Source organism: Thermochaetoides thermophila (genome assembly GCF_000221225.1).
Source record: "Thermochaetoides thermophila DSM 1495 unplaced genomic scaffold scf7180000011815, whole genome shotgun sequence".
Classification (NCBI taxonomy): domain Eukaryota; kingdom Fungi; phylum Ascomycota; class Sordariomycetes; order Sordariales; family Chaetomiaceae; genus Thermochaetoides; species Thermochaetoides thermophila.
This window is the reverse complement of record NW_006383031.1, coordinates 208,474-229,841: the sequence shown is the minus strand read 5'-3', so window position 1 is coordinate 229,841 and position 21,368 is coordinate 208,474. Positions and strand designations below refer to the sequence as shown.

The 21,368-nt window shown below is 53.1% G+C and overlaps 5 protein-coding genes across 5 annotated transcripts; 2 read left to right on the top strand and 3 right to left on the bottom strand.

Moving 5' to 3' along the window:
* Positions 1–252: 252 nt before the first annotated feature.
* Positions 253–4,607, top strand: CTHT_0016800 (amine oxidase-like protein; the record flags this gene model as incomplete). Its single annotated transcript, XM_006692119.1, has 5 exons — positions 253–546; positions 601–808; positions 862–2,512; positions 3,163–3,291; positions 3,395–4,607. The coding sequence occupies 5 exons, from the start codon at positions 253–255 to the stop codon at positions 4,605–4,607; spliced, it is 3,495 nt and encodes a 1,164-aa protein (XP_006692182.1).
* Positions 4,608–5,106: 499 nt separating this feature from the next.
* Positions 5,107–8,790, bottom strand: CTHT_0016790 (putative DNA-binding protein; the record flags this gene model as incomplete). Its single annotated transcript, XM_006692118.1, has 1 exon — positions 5,107–8,790. The coding sequence occupies one exon, from the start codon at positions 8,788–8,790 to the stop codon at positions 5,107–5,109; it is 3,684 nt and encodes a 1,227-aa protein (XP_006692181.1).
* Positions 8,791–9,509: 719 nt separating this feature from the next.
* Positions 9,510–11,321, bottom strand: CTHT_0016780 (uncharacterized protein; the record flags this gene model as incomplete). The annotated part of the gene is made up of 1 exon (XM_006692117.1): positions 9,510–11,321. One exon carries the CDS (start codon positions 11,319–11,321, stop codon positions 9,510–9,512), a length of 1,812 nt encoding a protein of 603 aa, XP_006692180.1.
* A 2,030-nt stretch (positions 11,322–13,351) lies between these two features.
* CTHT_0016770 (uncharacterized protein) lies at positions 13,352–14,910 on the top strand (the record flags this gene model as incomplete). Its single annotated transcript, XM_006692116.1, has 2 exons — positions 13,352–14,365; positions 14,488–14,910. The coding sequence occupies 2 exons, from the start codon at positions 13,352–13,354 to the stop codon at positions 14,908–14,910; spliced, it is 1,437 nt and encodes a 478-aa protein (XP_006692179.1).
* An 854-nt stretch (positions 14,911–15,764) lies between these two features.
* CTHT_0016760 (uncharacterized protein) lies at positions 15,765–17,216 on the bottom strand (the record flags this gene model as incomplete). The annotated part of the gene is made up of 1 exon (XM_006692115.1): positions 15,765–17,216. One exon carries the CDS (start codon positions 17,214–17,216, stop codon positions 15,765–15,767), a length of 1,452 nt encoding a protein of 483 aa, XP_006692178.1.
* Positions 17,217–21,368: the final 4,152 nt, after the last annotated feature.

Sequence of the window (21,368 nt, the reverse complement as noted above, 5' to 3'; positions counted from 1 at the left end):
CAAGAATAGATACATCTGGTGAGGGGAATGGAGAGATAAAAGTAGAAGTAAACTGCTTTTGGAGAGCAGACCTGCGAAGTTTGTTGGGAAGTCTGGGTTATATCTGGTGTGTTGACAACTCGACACGGGTATTTTAAAGAGCAACGCATCCACATACATCCCCGGTTGGGTGCTGACTTTAGGAGTATCGGTCGTGCGATCCCTCAGAAGTTTTTACCTCTGGCAGAAAGATCAAGAGCATCAAAGTTCACGATGTCAGAATCATCAGAAAGCATCGCGGCTGCAGCGCCTTCCAGCACCCCTTCACATGAGTCCTCTTTCCCAAGAACGCACCCCCTAGGCCCGCTCTCCGTCCAAGAAATTATCGACAGCGCAAACCTCGTACGGGGATGTTGGCCATCCAATGTCACTCTCCGCTTCAAGGTCATCACGCTCTTCGAGCCAGCAAAAGCAGAGCTTGCCCCATATCTCATTGCTGAGCGGGAAGGGAAGAGGCCAACACCCATTGATCGACGGGCGCTGGTTGTGTATTACTTCAAGGGAACAGTCAGTCAGGGCCGAAGTCTCTTACAAACGAACATTGGCTGACAAGATGCACAGCACGATGTTCACGAAGCCATCGTGAACTTGACACAACGCAAGGTCGAGTCTAATGTGAAGCTTGGGCCTTTTACCCATCCCAATGGCGATGCCGAGGAGATTATTGCCGTTGAGAAAGCGGCCTTATCTCATCCCGAGGTTCAACAGTACATTGCCAAGCTGAAGCTGCCGCCGGGGACAGTTGTAGTATCTGATCCCTGGATCTATGGTGAGCTGCTCTCTCCAAAAATTCCCCTGTCATGTTGCTGACATCCCTCTCAGGCTCGGATGGCATAAAGGAAGGCAAATTCTACGACGACAAACGCCTCATGCATTGCTTCCTCTACATGCGCGACCCCCAGAACCCCAACGAGCCAGACAGCTGCCACTACGCCTTCCCCCTGCCCATCTGCCCCGTCGTTGACCCGGTTACCCTGGAAGTCATCCGCATCGACATGCTGCCCACTGGCCTCGACGAGACCATCAAGCCCCTTTCCCCCTGGCAGCCCGTACCACCCAACGAGTACATCCCCGAGGCTCAAACCCTACGCACCGATCTCAAGCCTTTGCGAGTGGTCCAGCCCGAAGGTGCCTCTTTCACTGTCGAGCCCTTCTCCGAACTGGGTCGCACGATCCGCTGGCAAAAATGGGACTTCAAAGTCGGCTTTAACCAGCGCGAAGGCGTTGTGCTCTACGACGTGCACTACGACAATCGTCCCCTCTTCTACCGCCTCAGCCTCTCCGAGATGTCCATCCCCTACGCCGACCCACGCCATCCCTTCCACCGCAAAGCCGCCTTCGACCTGGGCGATGCGGGAGCCGGCATCATGGCCAATAACCTCCAGCTCGGCTGCGACTGCTTAGGGAGCATCTACTACCTCGACGCAGTGCTTGCAGACAGCGATGGTAAGCCCGTCCATCAACCCAACGTTATCTGCATCCATGAGCAGGATGCTGGTATACTGTGGAAACACACCAACTACCGCACCAACCGCGCCGTCGTCGTCCGAAACCGCGAGCTCGTCGTACAAATGATCATCACCGTCAGCAACTACGAGTACATCCTCGCCTTCATCTTCAACACCGCCGGCGACCTGACCTACGAAGCCCGCGCAACGGGGATCCTCTCTACCCAACCCGTCGACGTCGACCTCTCCCACACCCCACACCCCTTCGGCACGGTTGTCCACCCCGGCGTGCTGGCCGGTCACCACCAGCACTTCTTCAGCCTGCGCATCGACCCCATGATCGCGGGGCATGGCAACACCGTCGTCTACGACGAGGCTCATCCCCTGCCGCGTGACGAGAAACTAAACCCCCACGGGGTAGGGTATACCGTCACCCAAACAAAAATCACAACAACGGGAGGGTTCGACCTTGACCCGTCCAAGAATCGCACCTTCAAGATCGTGAACCCCTCCGTCACCAACCCTGTGAACGGTGCTGCGGTGGGATACAAACTCCAGATCCCGCCCATGCAGCCCATCCTAGCCGACAAGGACTCCTTCCACTACAAACGCGCCGAGTTTGCTGATCACAGTGTTTACGTGACCCGTTACCGCGAGCGGGAGCTCTACCCGGGCGGTTGGTACACGAACCAAAGTCGTGGCGGGCAGGGGGTGAGGAGTTGGGCTGAAAGGAGGGAAAGCTTGGAAGAGGGGAAGGATCCGGTGGTGTGGGTGCAGTTTGGGATCAATCATATCCCGAGGGTGGAGGACTTCCCCGTCATGCCGGCGGAAACGATCCGCGTGGTGATGAGGCCTGTCAACTTTTTTGAGAGGAACCCGGCGCTGGATGTGCCGCCGGGCAGGCAGGAGGTTAATTGTAGTGTGCAGTTGAATGGGACAAGCGAGAGGACGGGATTGGAGGGGGGAATGCAAAGGTTAGACGTCCGGGAGGGAGAAGAGAAGAAGGGTTGTTGCGATAAGAGTGGGTGAGTGGGTGAAGATTAGAAGGTTCAACATTTCTGAGCTAGTTAGCATGTTACTGCCTCTATGCTTAGAATGTCTTCGGCTTGTTTCTGGTTCAAGAGCCAGGTTTTTCATCTGGAGGATGGTTGACTTTTTTTTTTTTTGTCATTGAAGGAGAAGGGCAAAAAGTAAAGGCCCTACTCTGGTATATCTTTACATAAGCTCAAGGGATACAGTGCAGTTAACGACGTCTCGGTACTGTCTGCACTGTAACCCGCTGCTGGGACTGCTTGCAATCGACGTCATCCTCTCGCCGTTTTAGGAAATCTCCCACATATGTTTGATGCCAGTTCGCAATCACAGATGCTTGCCGCGACAAGCTCTTCTTTGTCATCATCAGATGCGTTGGTGGTTGTAAGCATTCCTGTAATTGACACTCCTGGATGCATTGCCGCCATCCCCTCGAACTCATCTCGCATGTGTCTTCTTAAAAGCAGCCCGGTCCCTCCTCTTGAACTCTACCATTTCTCCCAATTATTTTTATTTTCCTCCTCGTAGCTATCGTGATTCGTCTTTGTTCCCTCTTAGGCCGCTTCCTCAGTATACTAGCAAAGTTCTCGGAAATATACCTATCTAGAAACATGGAGCCAGCTCACGAAAACCTCCCATCTAGCAGCTCTACACCAAGCCATCACGAGACTTTCTCCCCTCTTCTTGCGCCCCAACAACCATCCTCTCAGACGACCATGACCAGCACCATCACCGGCCCTGGATCAGGCCCCGGGACACCCTCAGAAGTCCCGTGAGTATCCCAATTCCAAACGTCTCGGTCACCTGTCCAAGCTTTCTAGAACCATCAAAGCCACTCCCTCCCTTTAACAATTCCATCGCTAACACCCCGCTAGCGGTACCCCCCTAAGCACAACCCCCTCCCTCGCCTCTGCCATATCCACCACGGCTATCAAAGAAGGCCATCACGGCACAATTCTACACAGAGACAACGAGCGCGCCATCCGCCTCGGCTGGCTGGAAAGCTTAGACGCCTTTTCGGGACCAGGCTTACGCCGAACTGCGAATACTAGTGCTGGTGCCGCTGGACAGCAGAAACATGCCCGCACCTCCTCTGAAGCGTCGACTCCCACATCTTCGAGCCACATCCCTGCGAGCCCGACGACTTCAGGGGTTGCAGCAGGGTTCACCGGGCAGGGGTACCAGCCGGGGCATTACTACTACTTCGACTCCCTCGGTCAACCCCGCGCTGTTACACAGGTTAGCACAATTGGAACAGCAAGCGAGACGGAGACCGACCGCAGCGGGAAATCGCAATCCCTTGCAGACGATGACGACGGGGAAGATATCCTCGCATCGACAGACTCCCATAGCGTCAGTGCAAGCGCAGATACGGGTGTTGGTGGGAGGGGGAGTATCGCTGTCAGTGCTAGCGGAGCTGGGACTGAGGAAGGGGATGGAGATAATGATGACTTGGTTGAGGTTGGTGAAGGCGCGGGGAGCACCCTGTCGGGGCCGGTGTGTAACCGGCATGTGCAGCAACAAGGTCAGCAATACCAAGAGGGGATGAGGTATCCGGGGACGGCTGCGGATGCGGCTAGGGCTTGGGCAGAGAGGGCCGGACTGCGCAGTGGTGATGCTGCGAGCGAGTCTCCTCAGCACCCAAGCACATCATCAGGGAGGGAGATTGGATCCGTCCAGCGAGGATCAGACAGGGAACACGGCACCCTAGAGTCCGCGAGTGACCCCATCCTCCGCGAAAGACACTCCGCCCTAATGGTCGACGGCATCGCAGTCGAAAGCGGAACTCACTCACATGGCTCTCGCTCTTCCTCATCAAGAAGCCACAGCCACGGAGTCTCGCCGCTGGTGGATGATGGTGAATTTGTGGATACCAGTTTGAGGGGGCCTGTGCCGGTGGAGGGTGACAAACAGGAAGAGCAGGGGGAGAATGTTGCAGCGACGACAAGCTCACCGACGATGGCAAGGGTCATTGGGGGGATCGAGCTTGAAGAAATTAGCACTGGCGCAGAGCGTGGTGGTGGTAGAGAACCGGGGAGGGCTGATGTAATGACAGAACGGACGCGAAGGTGTTGCGGGGGAGATTGAAGAAGAAAGGAGATCGCTAGTAAATTTCGGGAGCTCGGTATCAGTCTGAGTTTCCGGTACCTTTGGCATATAAGTTCACTTACGGAGCACAGAGTCGGATTGGAATAGGAGTTGGTAGGGTTCAGTCCTGAAGGCAACATCAAGAGCCACTCTGACTTGGATATGCCACGAATGTCTCCTCAAAAGTCCATCGTTCGAAACACTTGGAAGAGTACTAATTACCTAATTCTGTTTCTCGTGGGTATCAATATTGGCTATTACACGCTAGCAAGCCTCAACCTGCCAGAATCAAGGCCCCTGACGGACTCCAGGTCAACAAAACCTCCGAACCACCAGGTCCCCTATCCTCACCGATCAGCAACAAGCTATCTCGCCGCCAAAGACTATGCTCATTACCCATAGCAAAAAAGCAGCCTACTCCTCAGGCAATGCCACAAAACCGTGTAGCGTAATTGGAATACACAAGATTAATGTGTTTGGTCAACTTTCGACTCCGTCCTCACAACATTTCCTGACCAGCCTTCGGCAACTGTGCCGGGATATCCTCCATGTCATCCATGTCACTCGAAATCTCACCGTCATCAGCTTGTTGTTGAGCTACAACAGAAGCCACAACAGTCTTCGCCTTCTTCGCCGAGGGCACTTCTCCGGCGTGACCATTGGCTAGAGACTCCCGCCGGGTGCGCTCGGAACCCCTACTAGGAGTTGTGTCGGAGATAGCTTGCCCCCCGAGGCTGGACCTCCGGTCGTAGACTTTGTTATTCGCACGGCGCTTGAGGCGAGCAGCGTTGGCGTCGATACTGGGAGAGGGTTGGGCAGAACCGAGCTCGGGTTCGGGTTCGGTTTCGGGTTCGGCCTGCTGTTCTCGCGTCGCTGCTACCTCAATGCTTTCACCATCATGCTCCTGAGACCCCGAAGCACCATCTTCACCCTCCGCACGAGCCTGTTCCTCCGCCTCAGCATCCCCCCCCTCCGGCTCAGGCGAATCCCTCGCAACGGCCTTACTCTTCGCCCGCTTCCGGCGCTTAGCCGCACGCCGCGAAGCCTGCGACGCCGCATCATCCTCCTTCGCCTCAGGCCAATCTAGATCCGCCGGGCCAAAATTCCCCTCCCTCTCATACATTTCACACATATACTTCGCACAATCCCGCGTGGTCTTCCACTCCCACTCTGGCACCGCCTGCCTGAGACGTCCCCACGCCACAATCAATGCCTGCCGCTCGTACTGGCCGTCAAACACGCGATCAACAATATCCTTCCAATTGATCTTCGTCTCTCTCCCCACGCCCGAGTCGCGGATGGCGCACATAAGCCTATACTTGTCCTGCACCGTCATCCTGCGCAGGTCCTTACGCGCCTTCTCCAACCGCCAGGACTTGCCCTGCGGCAGGACGGTGGGAGCTTTGGTCTCCGCAACCTCGTTCGCACGCAGCCGCTTCCACTTGTCAATGCACTGTAGCCTAGAGCGTGTGAAGCCCATTGCCTCGCTGATCTTGAGCCAGTTGATGAGCTCCTCGGGGGACTTATCGCTTTGAGCTGGATCCTGGGATGCTTTGATAGCCTCGATGGCGTCTTCGACGATCTTGCGGAAGCGTTCCTCTTCGTCCTCGGACCAGTAATCTGACCTTTTGCGGTCGCGGCAGACGAGGTAATTTCGCCAGCGGTCGCGGACATCGCTGGGGTGTCGGTTAATCAGGCCGGCTATGTAGCTCCATTTGCGGCCGTGCTTGTCAACGAGCTGCGACAATTCCTCGTCTTGCTCCTTAGTCCACGTGCCGCGGGCCGTGTAGTTGTGGAATTTTTGTCGGCACCAATTGATGAGCTTCTGCCGGGGGCGGGACGGGCAGGCTTCTTGGACGGAGGCCCATAGCTCGCGATGGAGTGGCCCTCCTGTGAGCGGGTTCTCGTGAATGAGCTTGATGAGCTGTTCCTCTTCCATCTGCTCGTCTTCGCGGAACCGTTGAAGCGCGCGAGTAACCTGGTTTTGTTCCTGCTCCGACAGAGGGCCATATCGGTACTGCGATCGGCCGGATTCATCGTTTCCTGTGCCATCTTCCGTCTTCTGAAAGGCCCTCTTCCGTTTTTTCTTTGGCTGTTCAGTTGAGACAGGAGAATCATTCGTTTCTTGGAGAGCTTTCCGCTTTCTCTGCCGGGGATGCTCGACGACATTGACCGGCAATTCGGCGAACGCTCGGGTGTTTTCCTCTTGTTGGGGCTCCTGACGCTCCTCTTCCTGTTCCTCCTCACGTTGCGGCTCGCTTTCTTGACGCTCTTGCCGTTCCTCCTCACGCTCTGGCTCGCTCTCCATAACGACGTCCTCCCGTTCTTCTTGGTCGTCCTGGCCGACGAAGAAAGGTTGCTTTGGCTTCCTCTTAGTCGAGGATCGCGGCGCAGGGCTTCGAGCAGGACGCGCAGCCGGGGTCGAAACAGGTAGAGCATTGTCGGTATCGTCAAGGAGGGCGACCGCGGCAGAAACAAGCTCTTCCGACTGGTTGGAGGCCGCCTCATCAGCATCCTCATCAGCCTGCTCCTCACCGTCTGCCGACTGTGAAGAGTCATCATCATCTTGTTGCTTGACGATCGCCTCGCCGCCCGACTGATTTGAAGCCGTGTCCTCCTCCTCACGAGCAGCGCTCGCCTCGCGATCAGCAGACTGCGAGAGAGCATCATCCTCTTCCTCGCGATCGACGCTTGCTTCGCGCTCTTCAGACTGGTCTGATGCAGCATCATCCCCATCATTCCCAATGCCTGCGTCCTCGTCTTCCGACCGATTAGAGCCCGCATCCTCCTCCCCCTCCTCCTCCTCCTCCTCCTCCTTGCGGACGCTCGCCTCACGATCTGAATGATGTGCCTGCTCAACGACACTACCAGCCACAGACATATCATCCAGCTCAGGCGACGGCTCTTTACCAACAATGCCATTGATGTCCTCTTCCAAATCAGCACGGTGGCTTTCGGGGCTCGAAGGAGGCTCCTTGGCTACCAGCAACTCCTCTTCCTCAGGCTGCTCCGACTGCGGGATGCTATGCAACTCATCCCCATTTTCATTAATCTCCTGCTTCACATCGATATTCTGCTCCGCTGTCGGCCCGCTCCTCACTCTCTTCGACTTTTGCTGCATTGCTGCAGAAGTGGCCGGTCGCGTAGTCGGTCGGTATTCTGGTGGTTCAAGTGCCACGGACAACTCTTCTTCATGAAGATGGCTGGTATCTTCTTCCAGCGCATCGTCAAGCGATGAGAGTTTGCGCTTTTTGAGCGCCTTGGACACGCTATCCCTGCGACTACGCTTCTCCAATGGTTGGGCGCTGGGCGGCGGAGCTTGGCTAGCGGGTTCATCGCCTGCGGTGTGGACCATTGAGAGATCTGCGTCCGGTATGTCTACATCGCTGTGATTCGATGAATGCTTGGGCGACTCTGCTGTCACTTCATCTTGTCTTCTCGAAGTCCTCTTGTTTTTTTGAGTTTCAAGCAACTCATCCTCTTGATCTGCAACAGACTCATCCATAAGTGACGACACAGATTTTCTCTTTTGCTTCTTCTTCTTCTTCTTCTTCTTGTTGTTGTTGTTGTTGCCGCTGGAACGCTCCTCTTCTGATTCCGGAGGATCAACCGCATCACGAATCGGTTCAGGCTCGTGTTCGTGTTCAGGTTCTTCGACATGGATGGAAGCGCGCTTGTGCTTCTTCTTCGGGCGGGGGGAAATGTGACTCTCGGCTTCTTCGTAGTGACGACCATCGTCGATATCTACTGGCGCGTGATCTTGCTCGTCTTCCACTCTGCTCTCGTGTTTCCTGACAGGCGACTGCCCCTTCGAACGACGTGACTTCTTTTTCTTCTTCCGCAGCTCAGGTTGTGACGCCGACATCTCCATATCAACCGGCGAATGCGCGCTCCAGGCTGGCTGGCTTGCCGCAAACCGTTGCGGGGGTGTCCCGGGAGAATGGTCTCTCGGTCGGTGTTTGCCGCGGCGAGCTTCGGGAGACCCAGATAATCGCGAAGGCGAAGGAGATCGTGTCGGCTCTCGTCCCATTGTCAAACCAGCAGGCATTGTCGACGGATACTGCCGTAGGTCATCGGTCCCATCCCCGAGGTACTCGTCGTCGCGGGGAAGCGGGGAGATGGAGCGAGCCCTTCCTCCAGAGACGCTCCCGCCCTCCTCCAGTCTGCTCTGTTCGTTGCCCATTATCAACGGGCTAAATCGGGGATCAAATCGCTGGGTTGTTCATGCCGTGTGGCTGGGCGTTGGTGATACTGCGGCGGCAACAGCTTGTGTCGCAAGGGGTGGAGATGGCGGGGAGAATGAGCGTTGCAACGCGAGATGGAGGTGTTGTTTTGTGGATTTTTTTTCTTTTTTTTTTTTATTTTCGGCGGGCTTGATGAAGCTTGACGCGTCGGGAAGCAACTTTTCGTGGGGGGGGGGTGTGGGAAGAAAGGTGGGCCTTCGACGGGGAAGGCTGGAAGCTGTTTGGCTGAGCTTTGGCGATCACCCAGGCAGCCTAGCCCATTTGGGAATGACCTGTACCTGATTGTTTGTGGGGTCGGCTGTGATGTCACCGTCCCTCGCCTTCGCCTCCTTACAAAACTTCCTGACCGTCATCCACCAGAGGCTACTGAGGTCCAATGTACAGATAAATATATACAAATATCTATCTATCTATATATATATATATATATATATATACATGATCATTCGTCATTAGTCAAAGACTCAAAGAGGTCTCAGGTGATGTGCCGTTTATACTAGCAGGAGGACAAATGTCCGCTGTTCCACGTTAATCCTCTGGACATCAATATTCCTCACTCCCCGACCATAGCAAACATCTAGTCTCTCTTCCTCAGTCGAGCAAGACTCAAAACCTTCTTCACCCTCTTCATCGTCGTCTCAGGGGAACTATCGGGGCTCTACCGCGACTGCAACCCTGGGTCGACCTCTTGAATCGGAGGCGGCGTTACGGACCTAGTTCGAGACTCCGGGCTGAGAATTAATGGCATTCCTCTTAGAGACTCTTGTTTGGTCGAAGTCTTCCTCGGAGTTTGTGGGGGGTTAACGTCGTCAGCTGTCGCGGTGGTCATCGAACTACCGCTTTGCTCGTGCCTCTTGCTGAAAGAGGGAAGTGAAATAGGGGAGGAGACGAAACGGTACTCTTGCTGATGTGCTTTCTGTTGATTATTTCGAGAGGACACTGCGATTTCATTCGGGCTGAGAAACGACGCTTGAGCCTGCCGAGGACCTGTTGGCAAGATCTTTGGTATCGGTGGCACCGGCGGGATGTCGGTCTCGAATTGCTGCAGCCACTCCCCCACGCCAACGCTGCGTGAGCGCCGTCGAAGCCGAGGATTCTGAATCGAGGCAAAATCACTGATTTGGATGTTAGTTTCAGACGATGAAGTTGTGAGCGAGGTAGTCGACTTGGAGGCTTGAGAAGAGGAAGGAGTGGTATATGGAGCAGTCGGAGCCGTAGCGGTTTTGTTCCCCCCCGATTGGGGAATTGAGGTTGTCGACCGGGAAGCTTGAGTAGCGCAACCGTTGTCATATGGACTCGTCGGAGTTGGATCGGTGTTGTCTTGCGTTGAGCCACGAACCGGGAGAGTTGCGCGTCGTGGCCAGGTACCATGACCAACCTTCTGCGATGGCACGACGCGATCGCACTGCTCGTGTGGGCTAGTAGCCCTCAGCATCTGGACCTGCTCTGAAACCAGCCTTCTGGAGCTGTTAAGCACTCCCATTGATGCATGCGGCCTGACTTGTCGTCTGGGTTGTTGAATAACACCCATGGAGGCTTGAGGCCTGACCTTTCGGGTGAAGAGTGGTGGTGGAATCAGTTCTGGGAATGGGACTTGCTCCATCGAGGATTCCGACTCATTGCGGGTATGCTTGGAGGAAATGGGCTCGTTGTGAATGGATCTGGTGGCTTCATGGCTGTGCTTTCTCTCCAGCCGATTGCGGAAAGACAATTGTTGAGGTATATGTCCCTCAACCACAGAAGGGGGCGTAATTGTGAGAGAATTCTTAGAAGATGATGCCAAGATCTCTTCCTTGGCTAAGTATCCCTGTGTAGGAGGAGCTGGAGGAGATCTCATCGGCTTTGGAGGACGTGGAATAGATGGCAATGCCCGAGCTGGCATTGGCTTGGGATTGCAATCGAGTCTGGTTGTCGTTGACCTTGAGATAGACGCAGATCCATGATCAGGTCTATGTTTGACCTTAACACTGCGCTTGATCCCAATAACCGCAATACGTTGCTGACACTGTTCATTTCCTTCCGTAGCTTGGGTCTCATTATCGGCGCAATCCCAAGACTCATCAATCAGCTCATCGACTAAGTCGAGGACTGGCCGAGCAGGAGGAGGAGATGTGGCGCCTGCACACTTGTTAACGTTCTTGGGAGAATGATTTTCTTTGGTGTTCAATGCCAGTGTAGGCGAGTCGGGACACGGTTGTTCCTGGATGTGTGAATTGGACTCATTGTGGGAATCACTAGCCGCCCGAGTGTTCTCGACAGACTTGTGAGAAATTGGCCCATGAAATGCTCTCTGGACGTCCATCGCTGTAGCACCAGTACGATGCTCCCAGTCAGGAGTCGAGACATCGATGCCGTATAAGTGCGCAACCTGCCATAGCTCCATCACCATACCATTGACCTTAAGCTTTGTGTGCGGGTTCCGCAGCTCCTCGGGGGAAAGCTGCGGAAGTCTTTCGGATTGCGACTCCATTCTTCCTGCGATCTCAAGTAGCAGCCTTCACCAGTATTGGTGATCGATCATGCTGGCTTTGTTATACGCGCCGAGATAATCAGACCGACGATGATATCTAAAAGCCCCGGCTCCCATTAGGATGGAGCCGTGTTGTGAAAGTAATGGAGGGATGGTAGATTGGATGGCAAAAACAAGTTATAGTGAAGTTTGGAGAAAGAATTTCGGAGTAAGAAAGCACACAACCAGCATTTGTATAGAATTGTAGCAGCACTCTCTACCACTGTTTTGCTTCCATCCCATCTTTGCTTAAGGCAACAATACACAACACCGGCCTTCATCGAGGCCTTCTGGCTCCGCATACAGTGCAGCTTGGGGAGACACTCAGCTTTTACAGCTTGCCTGTCTCGCCCTTCATGGCACTTCCCTAAGTCTCCCTCATTTGATACATTCAATGTCAATACCCTTGTTATTCTATTTTTTTTAAAGAAAATTAGAGTTGCCTGTGTGATTACACACATTAAGCTTTACCTCAAACCCCCACCAACGGCTTGAGAGTGGCTAATCTGCTTTGTCATGTCAGTTACAGTGTCATGAATAACATTGCAACAAAAATGCACTCAGTAGTTAATTTCTTAGTAGGACTATTTTACCCAAGTTTCTTGTTCATGTCCCCTTGAGAATTCATGTTTATCGGGAGTCTCCGTGGTTGCTCACCTTAGTTCTCGGTCTCTTTCTCGTCTCTGAAAATTAATCAAGGGTTTAACACATGAACATCATTGTTCACCTAATAAATCCTTGATTTAGTTTCCCAAAATCTATCATTTTTTAAAATGGAATTAAACAGAACGCAGAGCCATCAAACTTCAGGTCCAGGTAGAGAAGACATCCATGAAACAAAGGGGCACAAGCAGTAAAAGCCATTAGGTTTCACCACATTAGCCTGGGCTACGCAATTATCCCAATTGTTGTGAGTGCTATAATACTAACTTATTGACTTACAAAACAACAGATATGTGTGCTTTTTAATGGCAAGCATTAATTTAGTCTTGTAATCCTGGACCGTTCAGGGGTGGTGTGAATGCTTCACCTGATCGCACACATTCGGTTGCCAAGGCGACTAGCACCAGCTGTCAGCAGCTGTCAACGATAGTGATAACACCAGCTGTAGAACGGGACAGCCAAGAACACCTCCTTGGATTAGGCCTGTAACCAACGACACCGCTTTTGTCTCAAGGCACTCCCGACCGACAACGGCGCCCGATCAGACCTGTCAGTCACTCGTTTGTGTCTCTCTTCTTTTTCCTTACCTTCCTGTCCTTCACTAGTCGTTCTCTTATCTTTCTTATATTCACTTGTCTCTCATTCGTCACAACTTTTTTTTTTCTCCCGATTTATCAGCCCCCCTTTAGGACAGTGGAAACCATGTTTCTGGCACGGGCCGGGCCGCTAGTTACCACACTCCCTATCACCAGTCGGGTATATAGCCTCACTTTTTCCCGGGGGGGTGAGAGGTCGAGCTCCTCCGTTGGTGCAGAGGAAGTATGAAAGGTCCTTTTTGACTTGGTTTTCTCGAAGCAATGGTGAGCCAAGCATAAGATGATTTTCTATTCTCATTACTATGGACCTCACTACCCCTCATATCAGTTACACAACCCAATAGGGACATTTTGCTACTATTGGTAATTTGTATAAGTCTGGCAGCATGCAGGTGAGGGTAATGTAAACGCTCTCACACTTATGATGAGAAACTGCCAGAATTGGCAGATTCATAACCATACAGCTCATCTCGTTGCCTCCATGATAATAAGCATGCTCACTCTCTGTAATGGGGTGAGTGAATAGCTGGGCTGAAGTCCTGAATCCGTCATATAAATTTCCTCCTTCGAAAGGATATCAACTGCTAACACAGCTCCAGATATCAAGCCCAAAGCTTCTGAGGCCTTCGATGCCCCTTCTAAGTCGTCCTCCTCCTTCTATCCACCACCCCCTCCTCCCCCCCTCCCCCTCCTCCCCCAAACCAAGATGCCAACCCCTCCATCCTGTACAAGATGTTAGAGGCAGCAGCGACCTCCTTCGCCTCAATCCTCGTCCTAGGTGCAGGCTTCGCCATTGCCGCCTACTGCTACCACAAGGGCTACAAATGGATGGTCCTCAAGAAGATGGAAAATGCTTTCGCACCCGGCGATCCCGTCCTCGACCTCGCCGCCATCGGCAAAGACATCCCCCTTTCCAAGACTGCGGCGGCTACCCACTGGGTTCATAGGCCTGAGCAAAGCCTGGTCGATGATGTTGTGGCTGGGCGCACGGGGGGTCATTACCATCTGTTTATTGGTGAGAAGGGTACGGGGAAGAGTAGTATGCTGCTGGAAGCGATGCGTAAGATCAATGGAGAGGGAGTGGCTATGTTTGAGGCGCATGCCGATCTGGAGATTTTCCGGATTCGGTTGGGCAAGGCGTTGGATTATGAGTACCACGAGGATTATATGGGCAGCTACTTCAGCGAGCGTGGGCCGAGGGATACCACCGCGCTGCTGGATATCGAGAGAGCGCTCAACAAGCTGGAGAAGGTCGCGCTGAAGCGGAGGGCTAAGGTCGGCAGGCCACTCGTGCTCATCATCAACCAGATGCACTTGATCCGGGATGATGAGGACGGCAAAGACCTGATTGAGCTGCTCCAACAGCGGGCTGAGCAGTGGGCAGCCGCAAATTTGGTCACCATGATCTTCAACAGCGACGATTACTGGATCTATGAGCGGCTGAAGCAGCTGGCCACGCGAATGGAAGTACATACCATCATGGACCTGCCCAAGGCCCAGGCCATTGCCGCGCTGAAGAACTATCGAGAGCGATACTTTGGCGAGACGCCGTCTCACCACCTGCTGGAGCAAGTTTATGACCGGGTTGGCGGGCGGCTGAACTTCTTGAACCGGGTGGCCAAGAGCGAGGACATGCTCGCCACTTGTGACAAGATCAAAGAGGCGGAGAAGACGTGGTTCTTGAACCAGTGCTGGATCCTGGGTGAGGAGATGGATGATGATGTGATGGATCAGCAGAAGTGGGCGGTATGTTTACCCTTCCTTCCTTCCTCCCCCCCCCCCGGGCCCCTCCTCCCCCACACAACTCCCTTACATACTTACTCTACCCTTATTTGATCCTGTACTAATCCACTAATCCCCCCTCACAGGCCGCCGCCGTAGTCCTGGCCACTGCCCTCGTAGACAAAGAAGCCGAAATGGAAAAGACCTACGACCCCGAAACTGGGCATGTGCTCCCCTCCTTCCCGCTGCACAAAGCCCAAGAGATCATGACCCGCGCCGACTTCGTGCGCGCGCTGGACCGGCTGAACCTATTTAGCATCACCAGCGATGCGCAGGTGCGTGCCAGCTCGGTACCGATGCACCACGCGTTCAGGGAAATCGTCGCGCAGCCTGGCTTCCGTGAGCACCTTCAGGCGACGATCGATCGGATTGCCGCGATCGAGAGTCTGGGACGCACGAGGGAGCTGGTAGCGAAGGATCTGGTGCATGGGGCGAAGTATGAGATTAGGAAGGTTCCTGGGGGTGTAGATGTTTCTATTAGGAAGGAGGAGGATGAGAAGGATGATTGATTTCTTGCGTTTGTTCTTAGTTTTGCTGTTGTTATCTTGGAAAGTTTGATGTTTTTTTCTTTTTTTCTTTTCTTTTTTTTTGGTTTGCCATCTACCTCGTCAACTTGACAAAATATGGTTTTGTAAATATGTACGGGTAATGTTCATAGCATGTTTATGTTGGCTCTTTAGGAATTTGTTGAATCCAACCTTCTTCCCGGCTCTTGCGTGATCAGGGATTGGCATACTGATCATATTGATAGAGAAGTTTCGTCAAGCACCTAGGTATTTGAACAGAATAGGCGGAGAGCAGAGATGGCTTTAAAAAAAAACACCGGGATTTGTATTCAATCCTGGAACAACACTCATTACATAACCCAAAAGCTCTCAACCAAACGCACTCTTATCTCCTAAACTTCCTCCTTTGGTAGCGATTGCGTGAGACATGAACACACCCGTGTGACTTGTACATACAAACCCAATCGAGTTTCTCTCTCTCTTTCTTTTTTTTTTTTTTTTTTTTTTTTTTGTAAAAACCTGAACGCGCCGTTCCCGATCTCTACTCCCTTCTCGACAATGCCATGAGCAGGCAAGTTGAAGTTTGCTTGCTCCCGTATTCAAAGCATACCATTTCTTCCTCGACTCCACCAAGACCCATGAAACAGTGCCTGTAAAGTGAATGCTAGATATACCCAAAAGACTGTCTAATGTTACAAGCGAACGGCAATCCGTCACAGTGAACTAATCGCTATACCCCATCCAAAACAGGGTAGCGAAAGTCCACACTCATCACAGCGCTGCGCGTTAAGGAATGCTCGAATCGACACTACAGCCCAGCTTAAAACTCCCCGCCCCCTCCCCCTCTCACTTCCTGCTCACGCAGGGATGAAATCCAACCCCAACCTCCTCGCCACGCCCGGCCAATCCCACACAGCCGCCCACTGCCCCATCTCCATCAACCTCCAGATCTCCTCCAACACCTCCATCACCCTGTCCGCGTTCCTCAGCCCTGTGTACCCACGCACATTGCGAATCACTCCGCGTATGCGCCTCTGCTGGGTCGTGGAAAAAGCCGCTGTTCCGATCAGGAAGCAGGGCAGTAAGAGCAGGGTCTGGCAGGGGTCGCTGGGCTTAAATTCTTCCAACAGGGAGAGGGCTTCATCCACGGCTTGGGTGATGCGCGGGTCGTGGTGGACGGGGTGGCGGGTGGGGGGCGGAGAGTCGGCTGTTCTTCCCCCAGGATGTTGCGAGTAAGTGCGAGCAGGCGTGGGTTCTTTATCGTCATGCATGGGGTTGGAGGCAGCGAGTCTCGGGGAAGAGGCACAGCTTGTGGAGGCCGACTGGGGCGGGGTGTTGACGACGGAAGAGGTCGGCCGGCTGTGGGAAGGGGAGCCATATCTCATAGCTGAGGATGTTGTGGAGGATGGGAGGGATGGGGGAGGGGACGAAGAGGGCGGGTAGACTGTGCGGACGAGGTAGATCCACAGCATTTGTTGGTAGATCGCTGTGACACGGTTGCGATTGTCGCCCGAAGGCCAATCGCTGACCCATTCACGGATTTTGGCGTCGATTTGTGTGGCTCTGTACAGCTTTTCGTAGTCAACGACTGGATCTTCTTCTGCGAGCATGTTGGCACGGATCGAATTTCGGATAGCAGTAATTTCGGAAAGGCACTCCAACATGCCGTCTGCAACACCAAGGAGTCTTGGGGGATGGATGTCCAAGACAGGTGGCGGGCGCTTCGGCGGCCAGTTATTATCCCCGGCCAGGGCAGTATGGATGAGCTCATCGGCGTAGATGTGATACTGGAAGAATTCTGATATGAACGAGAGGAATGCTGGGTCCTCTGGAGGAGATGTAGATATCAGGCTGCGATACGCATTTAAGTGTAGTCTGTGCTCGCCGCGAGGGCTGCCTTCTGCGAGGGCCTCGAGCAAGAAACAGAGCATTTGGCCATAGCGGGCAGAAATGAGAGTTTTGTCGTCGATTGACGGTTTCCCGTTGGTAGACTCAATATCCTCGTAAAACTTTTGCCTTGCTTGTTCGTGGTGGTAGATCGACCGTTCTCTCAAGGCTTCTCGGGATGTTGTTGGGTTGTTTTTGAGCAAGTTGATACCATACGGTGTGTCAAAATCGAGATGTTTACTGGCCAGGGAAAGGATTGAATGCATCAAGCCCTGGTGTCTGACGGCGATTGGTACCATAATGTCCTTGAAGGCGTTTCTGTGCTCTCCCTCAACCGTTAAAACCGTGCTGAGGTGTTCATTGTAATGTCTCCAGAAGATCATGTCTTCAACGGTCTCTAATCCTGGGAATAAGGGCTGCATTGTGATGGGCGGAAGATTGCGAGACCTCATACGTTCTGATTGAAGAGTCAACACCCCCTGCCATACAACGCGGCTGAGAGAACAGAACACAATCGTACCTTCTTCGGCCCTTTCTTTTCCACTCTTCCATAGTTGTTTTTCTGGATATCCTTCGCAGACAACCGCGTTCTTCTCGCAGTTCATGCCTGGTACAGAAGTCAGAGAAAGGTCAGATCGCAGCAACTGATAAGCTTACATCTCGGCTTTGCCTCGTCACACTTCTTTTTGCGTTTGCGGCAAGTCAGACACCCTGTCTTTGACCGTCCCTTGGTCACTTTATTAGTCGGGGGGAGCGTCGGCGCAAGTGGATGTTTTCTTGGACGCCCACGCGGCCGCTTTGACTGTTGCTGCTCCTGTCCCACTTGGCTGTCGGCAGAGGATGTTTCTGAAATACGCCTCGCAGGAGCTTGTTGGAGGTCACTCATAATGTCATCTTCATCTGATGGCTCAGCCTTTGGAACTGCTAGCGACTGATAAGATGAGGACTGCACCCAGCCGGCACGACGAGAGATATCCCGCTGATCGTCATGTATGCTGTGGGTCTGGGTCTCAGGTTGATGATCCGATGTGTCGGCCTCAGAGCTGGAGCACTCAATTGTCCAAGACCTGGTACGATTGGCCGACGGTAATGGGTCTGCTTTGGCTGAGGAAGGAGACTGCGACGAGGAAGTGATATGAGAAGTCGAGCTTCTGGCTGAGCATGGTATCTCAGTGCCGACTCCATTGCTGATAGGTGAAAGCTGACCAGCCTGTACGAAGGCTGAGCCTGTTGATATCGACAAAGACCTGGAGCCAGACGAAAAGGAAGGCAGCCAGGGAGTTGGCAGAGAAAGTGAAAGTGACTGAGCGCCGCCTGAGTTCGTTCTCCGGCTACCTCCTGGCCACCGCAGCTCCCCGTCGCTTGTTACGAGGGGAAGATGAAAGTCCATGGTTTGTTAATGTCGTGACCATACCAATCTGAGCTCGTCTAGGTGGAGAAGTCGATCAAGGAACGAACGCTTAGTTCCTCTCTCGAATCTTGCTGGCGAAAGATGATTACAGGGTGGGCGTGAAGGGGCTTGATGGGCTGAAAGTTTAAGAAATGGGGCTCTGTAAACTTTAAACTGGAGCGCAAGTGCCTCGTCAGGGTTCCTTAAGAGGCTTTGCGTAACTCTGCCTTCTGCCAAGGTGGTTGGCTGGAAATGTCGATCAGATAAATCACTGTTGCAGGTCGTAGATATGCAAAGGTGAGGAAGCGATGGAAAGAAGCCAGAAGCGACACAGAAGACTGGAGGTGCTGGGAAATCAAACCCCGCTAAAAAGCTAAGATATAGCAGATCTCTGCTCTCCGCGTCTTCAGACCATGCCACTCGGCGTCAGTAAGCCAGAGCGTCCTGGTGGCCGAAGTGACTGAAGGATTCCATAATCAATGTAATTAAGGTCAGGCCCAGACTCTTGATGAGAAGTTTGCGTTGACTGTGATCGGACTGGAAACAAGAAACAAAAGCCTGAAGCTGAAATGGATGGATGGGTTCGAGCGAACCCATCGTTTCTGCTGATTGTGTAGGCACCATGGTACGTACTCTGAGCTGAGCTGGGCAAACCATCCCTAGAAGGCACTGGCAAAGATTACAGCCTGGGGTCTCTTGCAGAACGGCACTACTGCAACCTGCACTGAACGTACCGATCCTAATCCGCACAGGTCTCGCAGGAACCCCACAAGCTCCCGAGGTCGTCACTCGACAGTCCTGAGAGCTGGCCAGATCTGGACCAACAGAGAGGCCCTTGGTCGGGAGGGCGACTATTTCTCTTTCCACGTTGACGTGGAGGGGTAGCTTTTGCTACAGGTAAGGTGGGAATATAGGGATGGAAGATGAGGGGATATACTATGACTTGATAGCAGGAACAGAAAGGAGACGGACGCCTCGAGATCCCTATTCTTATCGTTGTGATTCATAGGCACGAGGTCACCCACAGAGTCTGGAGGGGGATCTCGAGGAAGGGCGGGGCAGAGGGAACAAGATCCCACTCAACATCTGGATAATCCAGGTTGAGGCCTGGCGCATTCCTCGGTGGGGATCTGTAGTGTTCTGGACGAAACGGTCATAGTGGAGGCCTATCCGCTGAACCTCATAGCACACTGCAGCACACAGCACACAGCTAGGCGGGGCTTGCAGCTGCTAGCCCCGCACGGGCTTGGCTCAACTGAGAGACTCCGGCTGCCGGGCTGCCTCGTCGACCAGTGTTTTCATCAGCTGTCGCGATGGGCCTCGATAGGACCAAGGACTACCCCGCCCGCTGCAACCAACGCCAGGAACTGCGTTGCTAGCTGAGCGGGTCTTCTGCAGAGTTCTAGATTACAGTTAATCAATGTCATCTAGGTACAGTACTACATCAACAAAGAGGTTTTCCTCGCAAAATTGCCGGCTTACGGACATTATCCCGACATCTTTTATGGCCTCGGTTCAGGTCACTTGGAATGGACGAAGTGTCTCTCCCGGATGAACATCCTATTCCCCATTTGGTTGACATTGATGATTAACGAAGGACGCTCACAATAGGCACCGCTAGCATGTTGAGCCCAGGCTAGTGTCCTTCAGCCTTGTCAAGTTTCGGGAAGTAGGCCTTCATGAATGGCTTGATGTGATAGGGAGCTGCACTGCTGTGTCACACCTGAAACCCGGCCAGCTTCTTTGTTTTAGACCAATGACACTAGAGCGCGGGGAGATCCGTATAGGCCGTGCCATGTCCCCGAAAAGTGCAAAGCTGCAAGAAAGCTTTCGAACCCAATTTGCTCACAGGGAAGGCTTGGAAAACCAGCTACTGTGGGCCTTCCATGGCTCAACCCACGCCCTCCAATCGACGTCTGTGACCGATTGTGTGGGGTGCATGCCTGCCCAACCGTCGAGCGTCCTCCTCCAAGATGGTGAGATACGGCAGGGAAACTATGCATGTCTACCGAGATTCCGCTCGGACAGCGGCACGCAGCTGTCCATATTGGATATCGCTGCCTTCCGGGGCAAGTTGGCTGGCCGCACTTGAGCACAGCACCATTTTCAGGAGCCGTGAGCACCCATTGCTGGATCAGGTATTCATTTCCTTGACTTTCATTATTTCGTGGTTGAACTTCTAGGCAAACAATCTGGACTATTATGTCCCAAGTTTCTCAAGAAGGCTGTATCTCCTGGGGTCTCGTATGACAAGTTCAACAAGATTGCTACATCTCGCACGTCAGAGACATACTGTCGGGGATTAGGCAGTCTCGATAAACCCCCACACTGCAGTAGAGATGTCTCGATTATGCAAACGGTGAGATGAAGCGCCAACCCTTACTTCTCCTCCAGGAATCTTCCCTTCAGATTGATACTTTAAGCCCTTAGGTACCGTACCGAGAGGTAGGTATATACCAGGCCGTTTTCCCAAACTCCTCATTGATACTCCATGTCGCAACATTCCCACCTCACCTTTTAATTGCCAAATCGTAGAGACTATAGTTTGTGCTCGCTTCCAACTTTTCCCGTTCGCAGCTACGACCCAATTCACGGCAGAGAGAGAGATATTTGGCGAGCGGAGAGCAGCTGGACCTAGGCTGCCCAATGCAACATTACGATATCACAGATACAGAGCCTTAACCGTTACGGATGTAAGAGGCTCGTGCAAAATGTATGAAGACGAGTACAAAATATCTCTCCCAGTTTGCTTCGGATAAACCCATGCCAGCCGGAGCTCCCGTTGCCAGACCGAAGCGTAGCCACAGAGCCACAAACGACAAGATAACGCTGGCAATCAATGATAGGCAGGAGAGAAATGACAATTCACGCACTAGGCTTTATAATCTTGCCGAGCTCATGTGCCATGTAGCGGTTGAGATCATGACGACATCCTCATGCTTTACACACCTATGTAAACAGAGTTGCAACTGGCACAATCTCCTATGCTCAAAGCCTTTGAGCCCTAACGTTTGACTGGCAAGCCAAGCAGCCCGTTGCGCCAGTTACTTGCCAGCCTTCAGATCCATAACAGATGCCGTTGCAGCTTTCATGCATGCATCTACATAACGCATGTAGCTGTCCGTAGGTAAATCGAAACTCGCCAGCTCACCACACATTTACCTCCAACCGCGACCTGCGATTG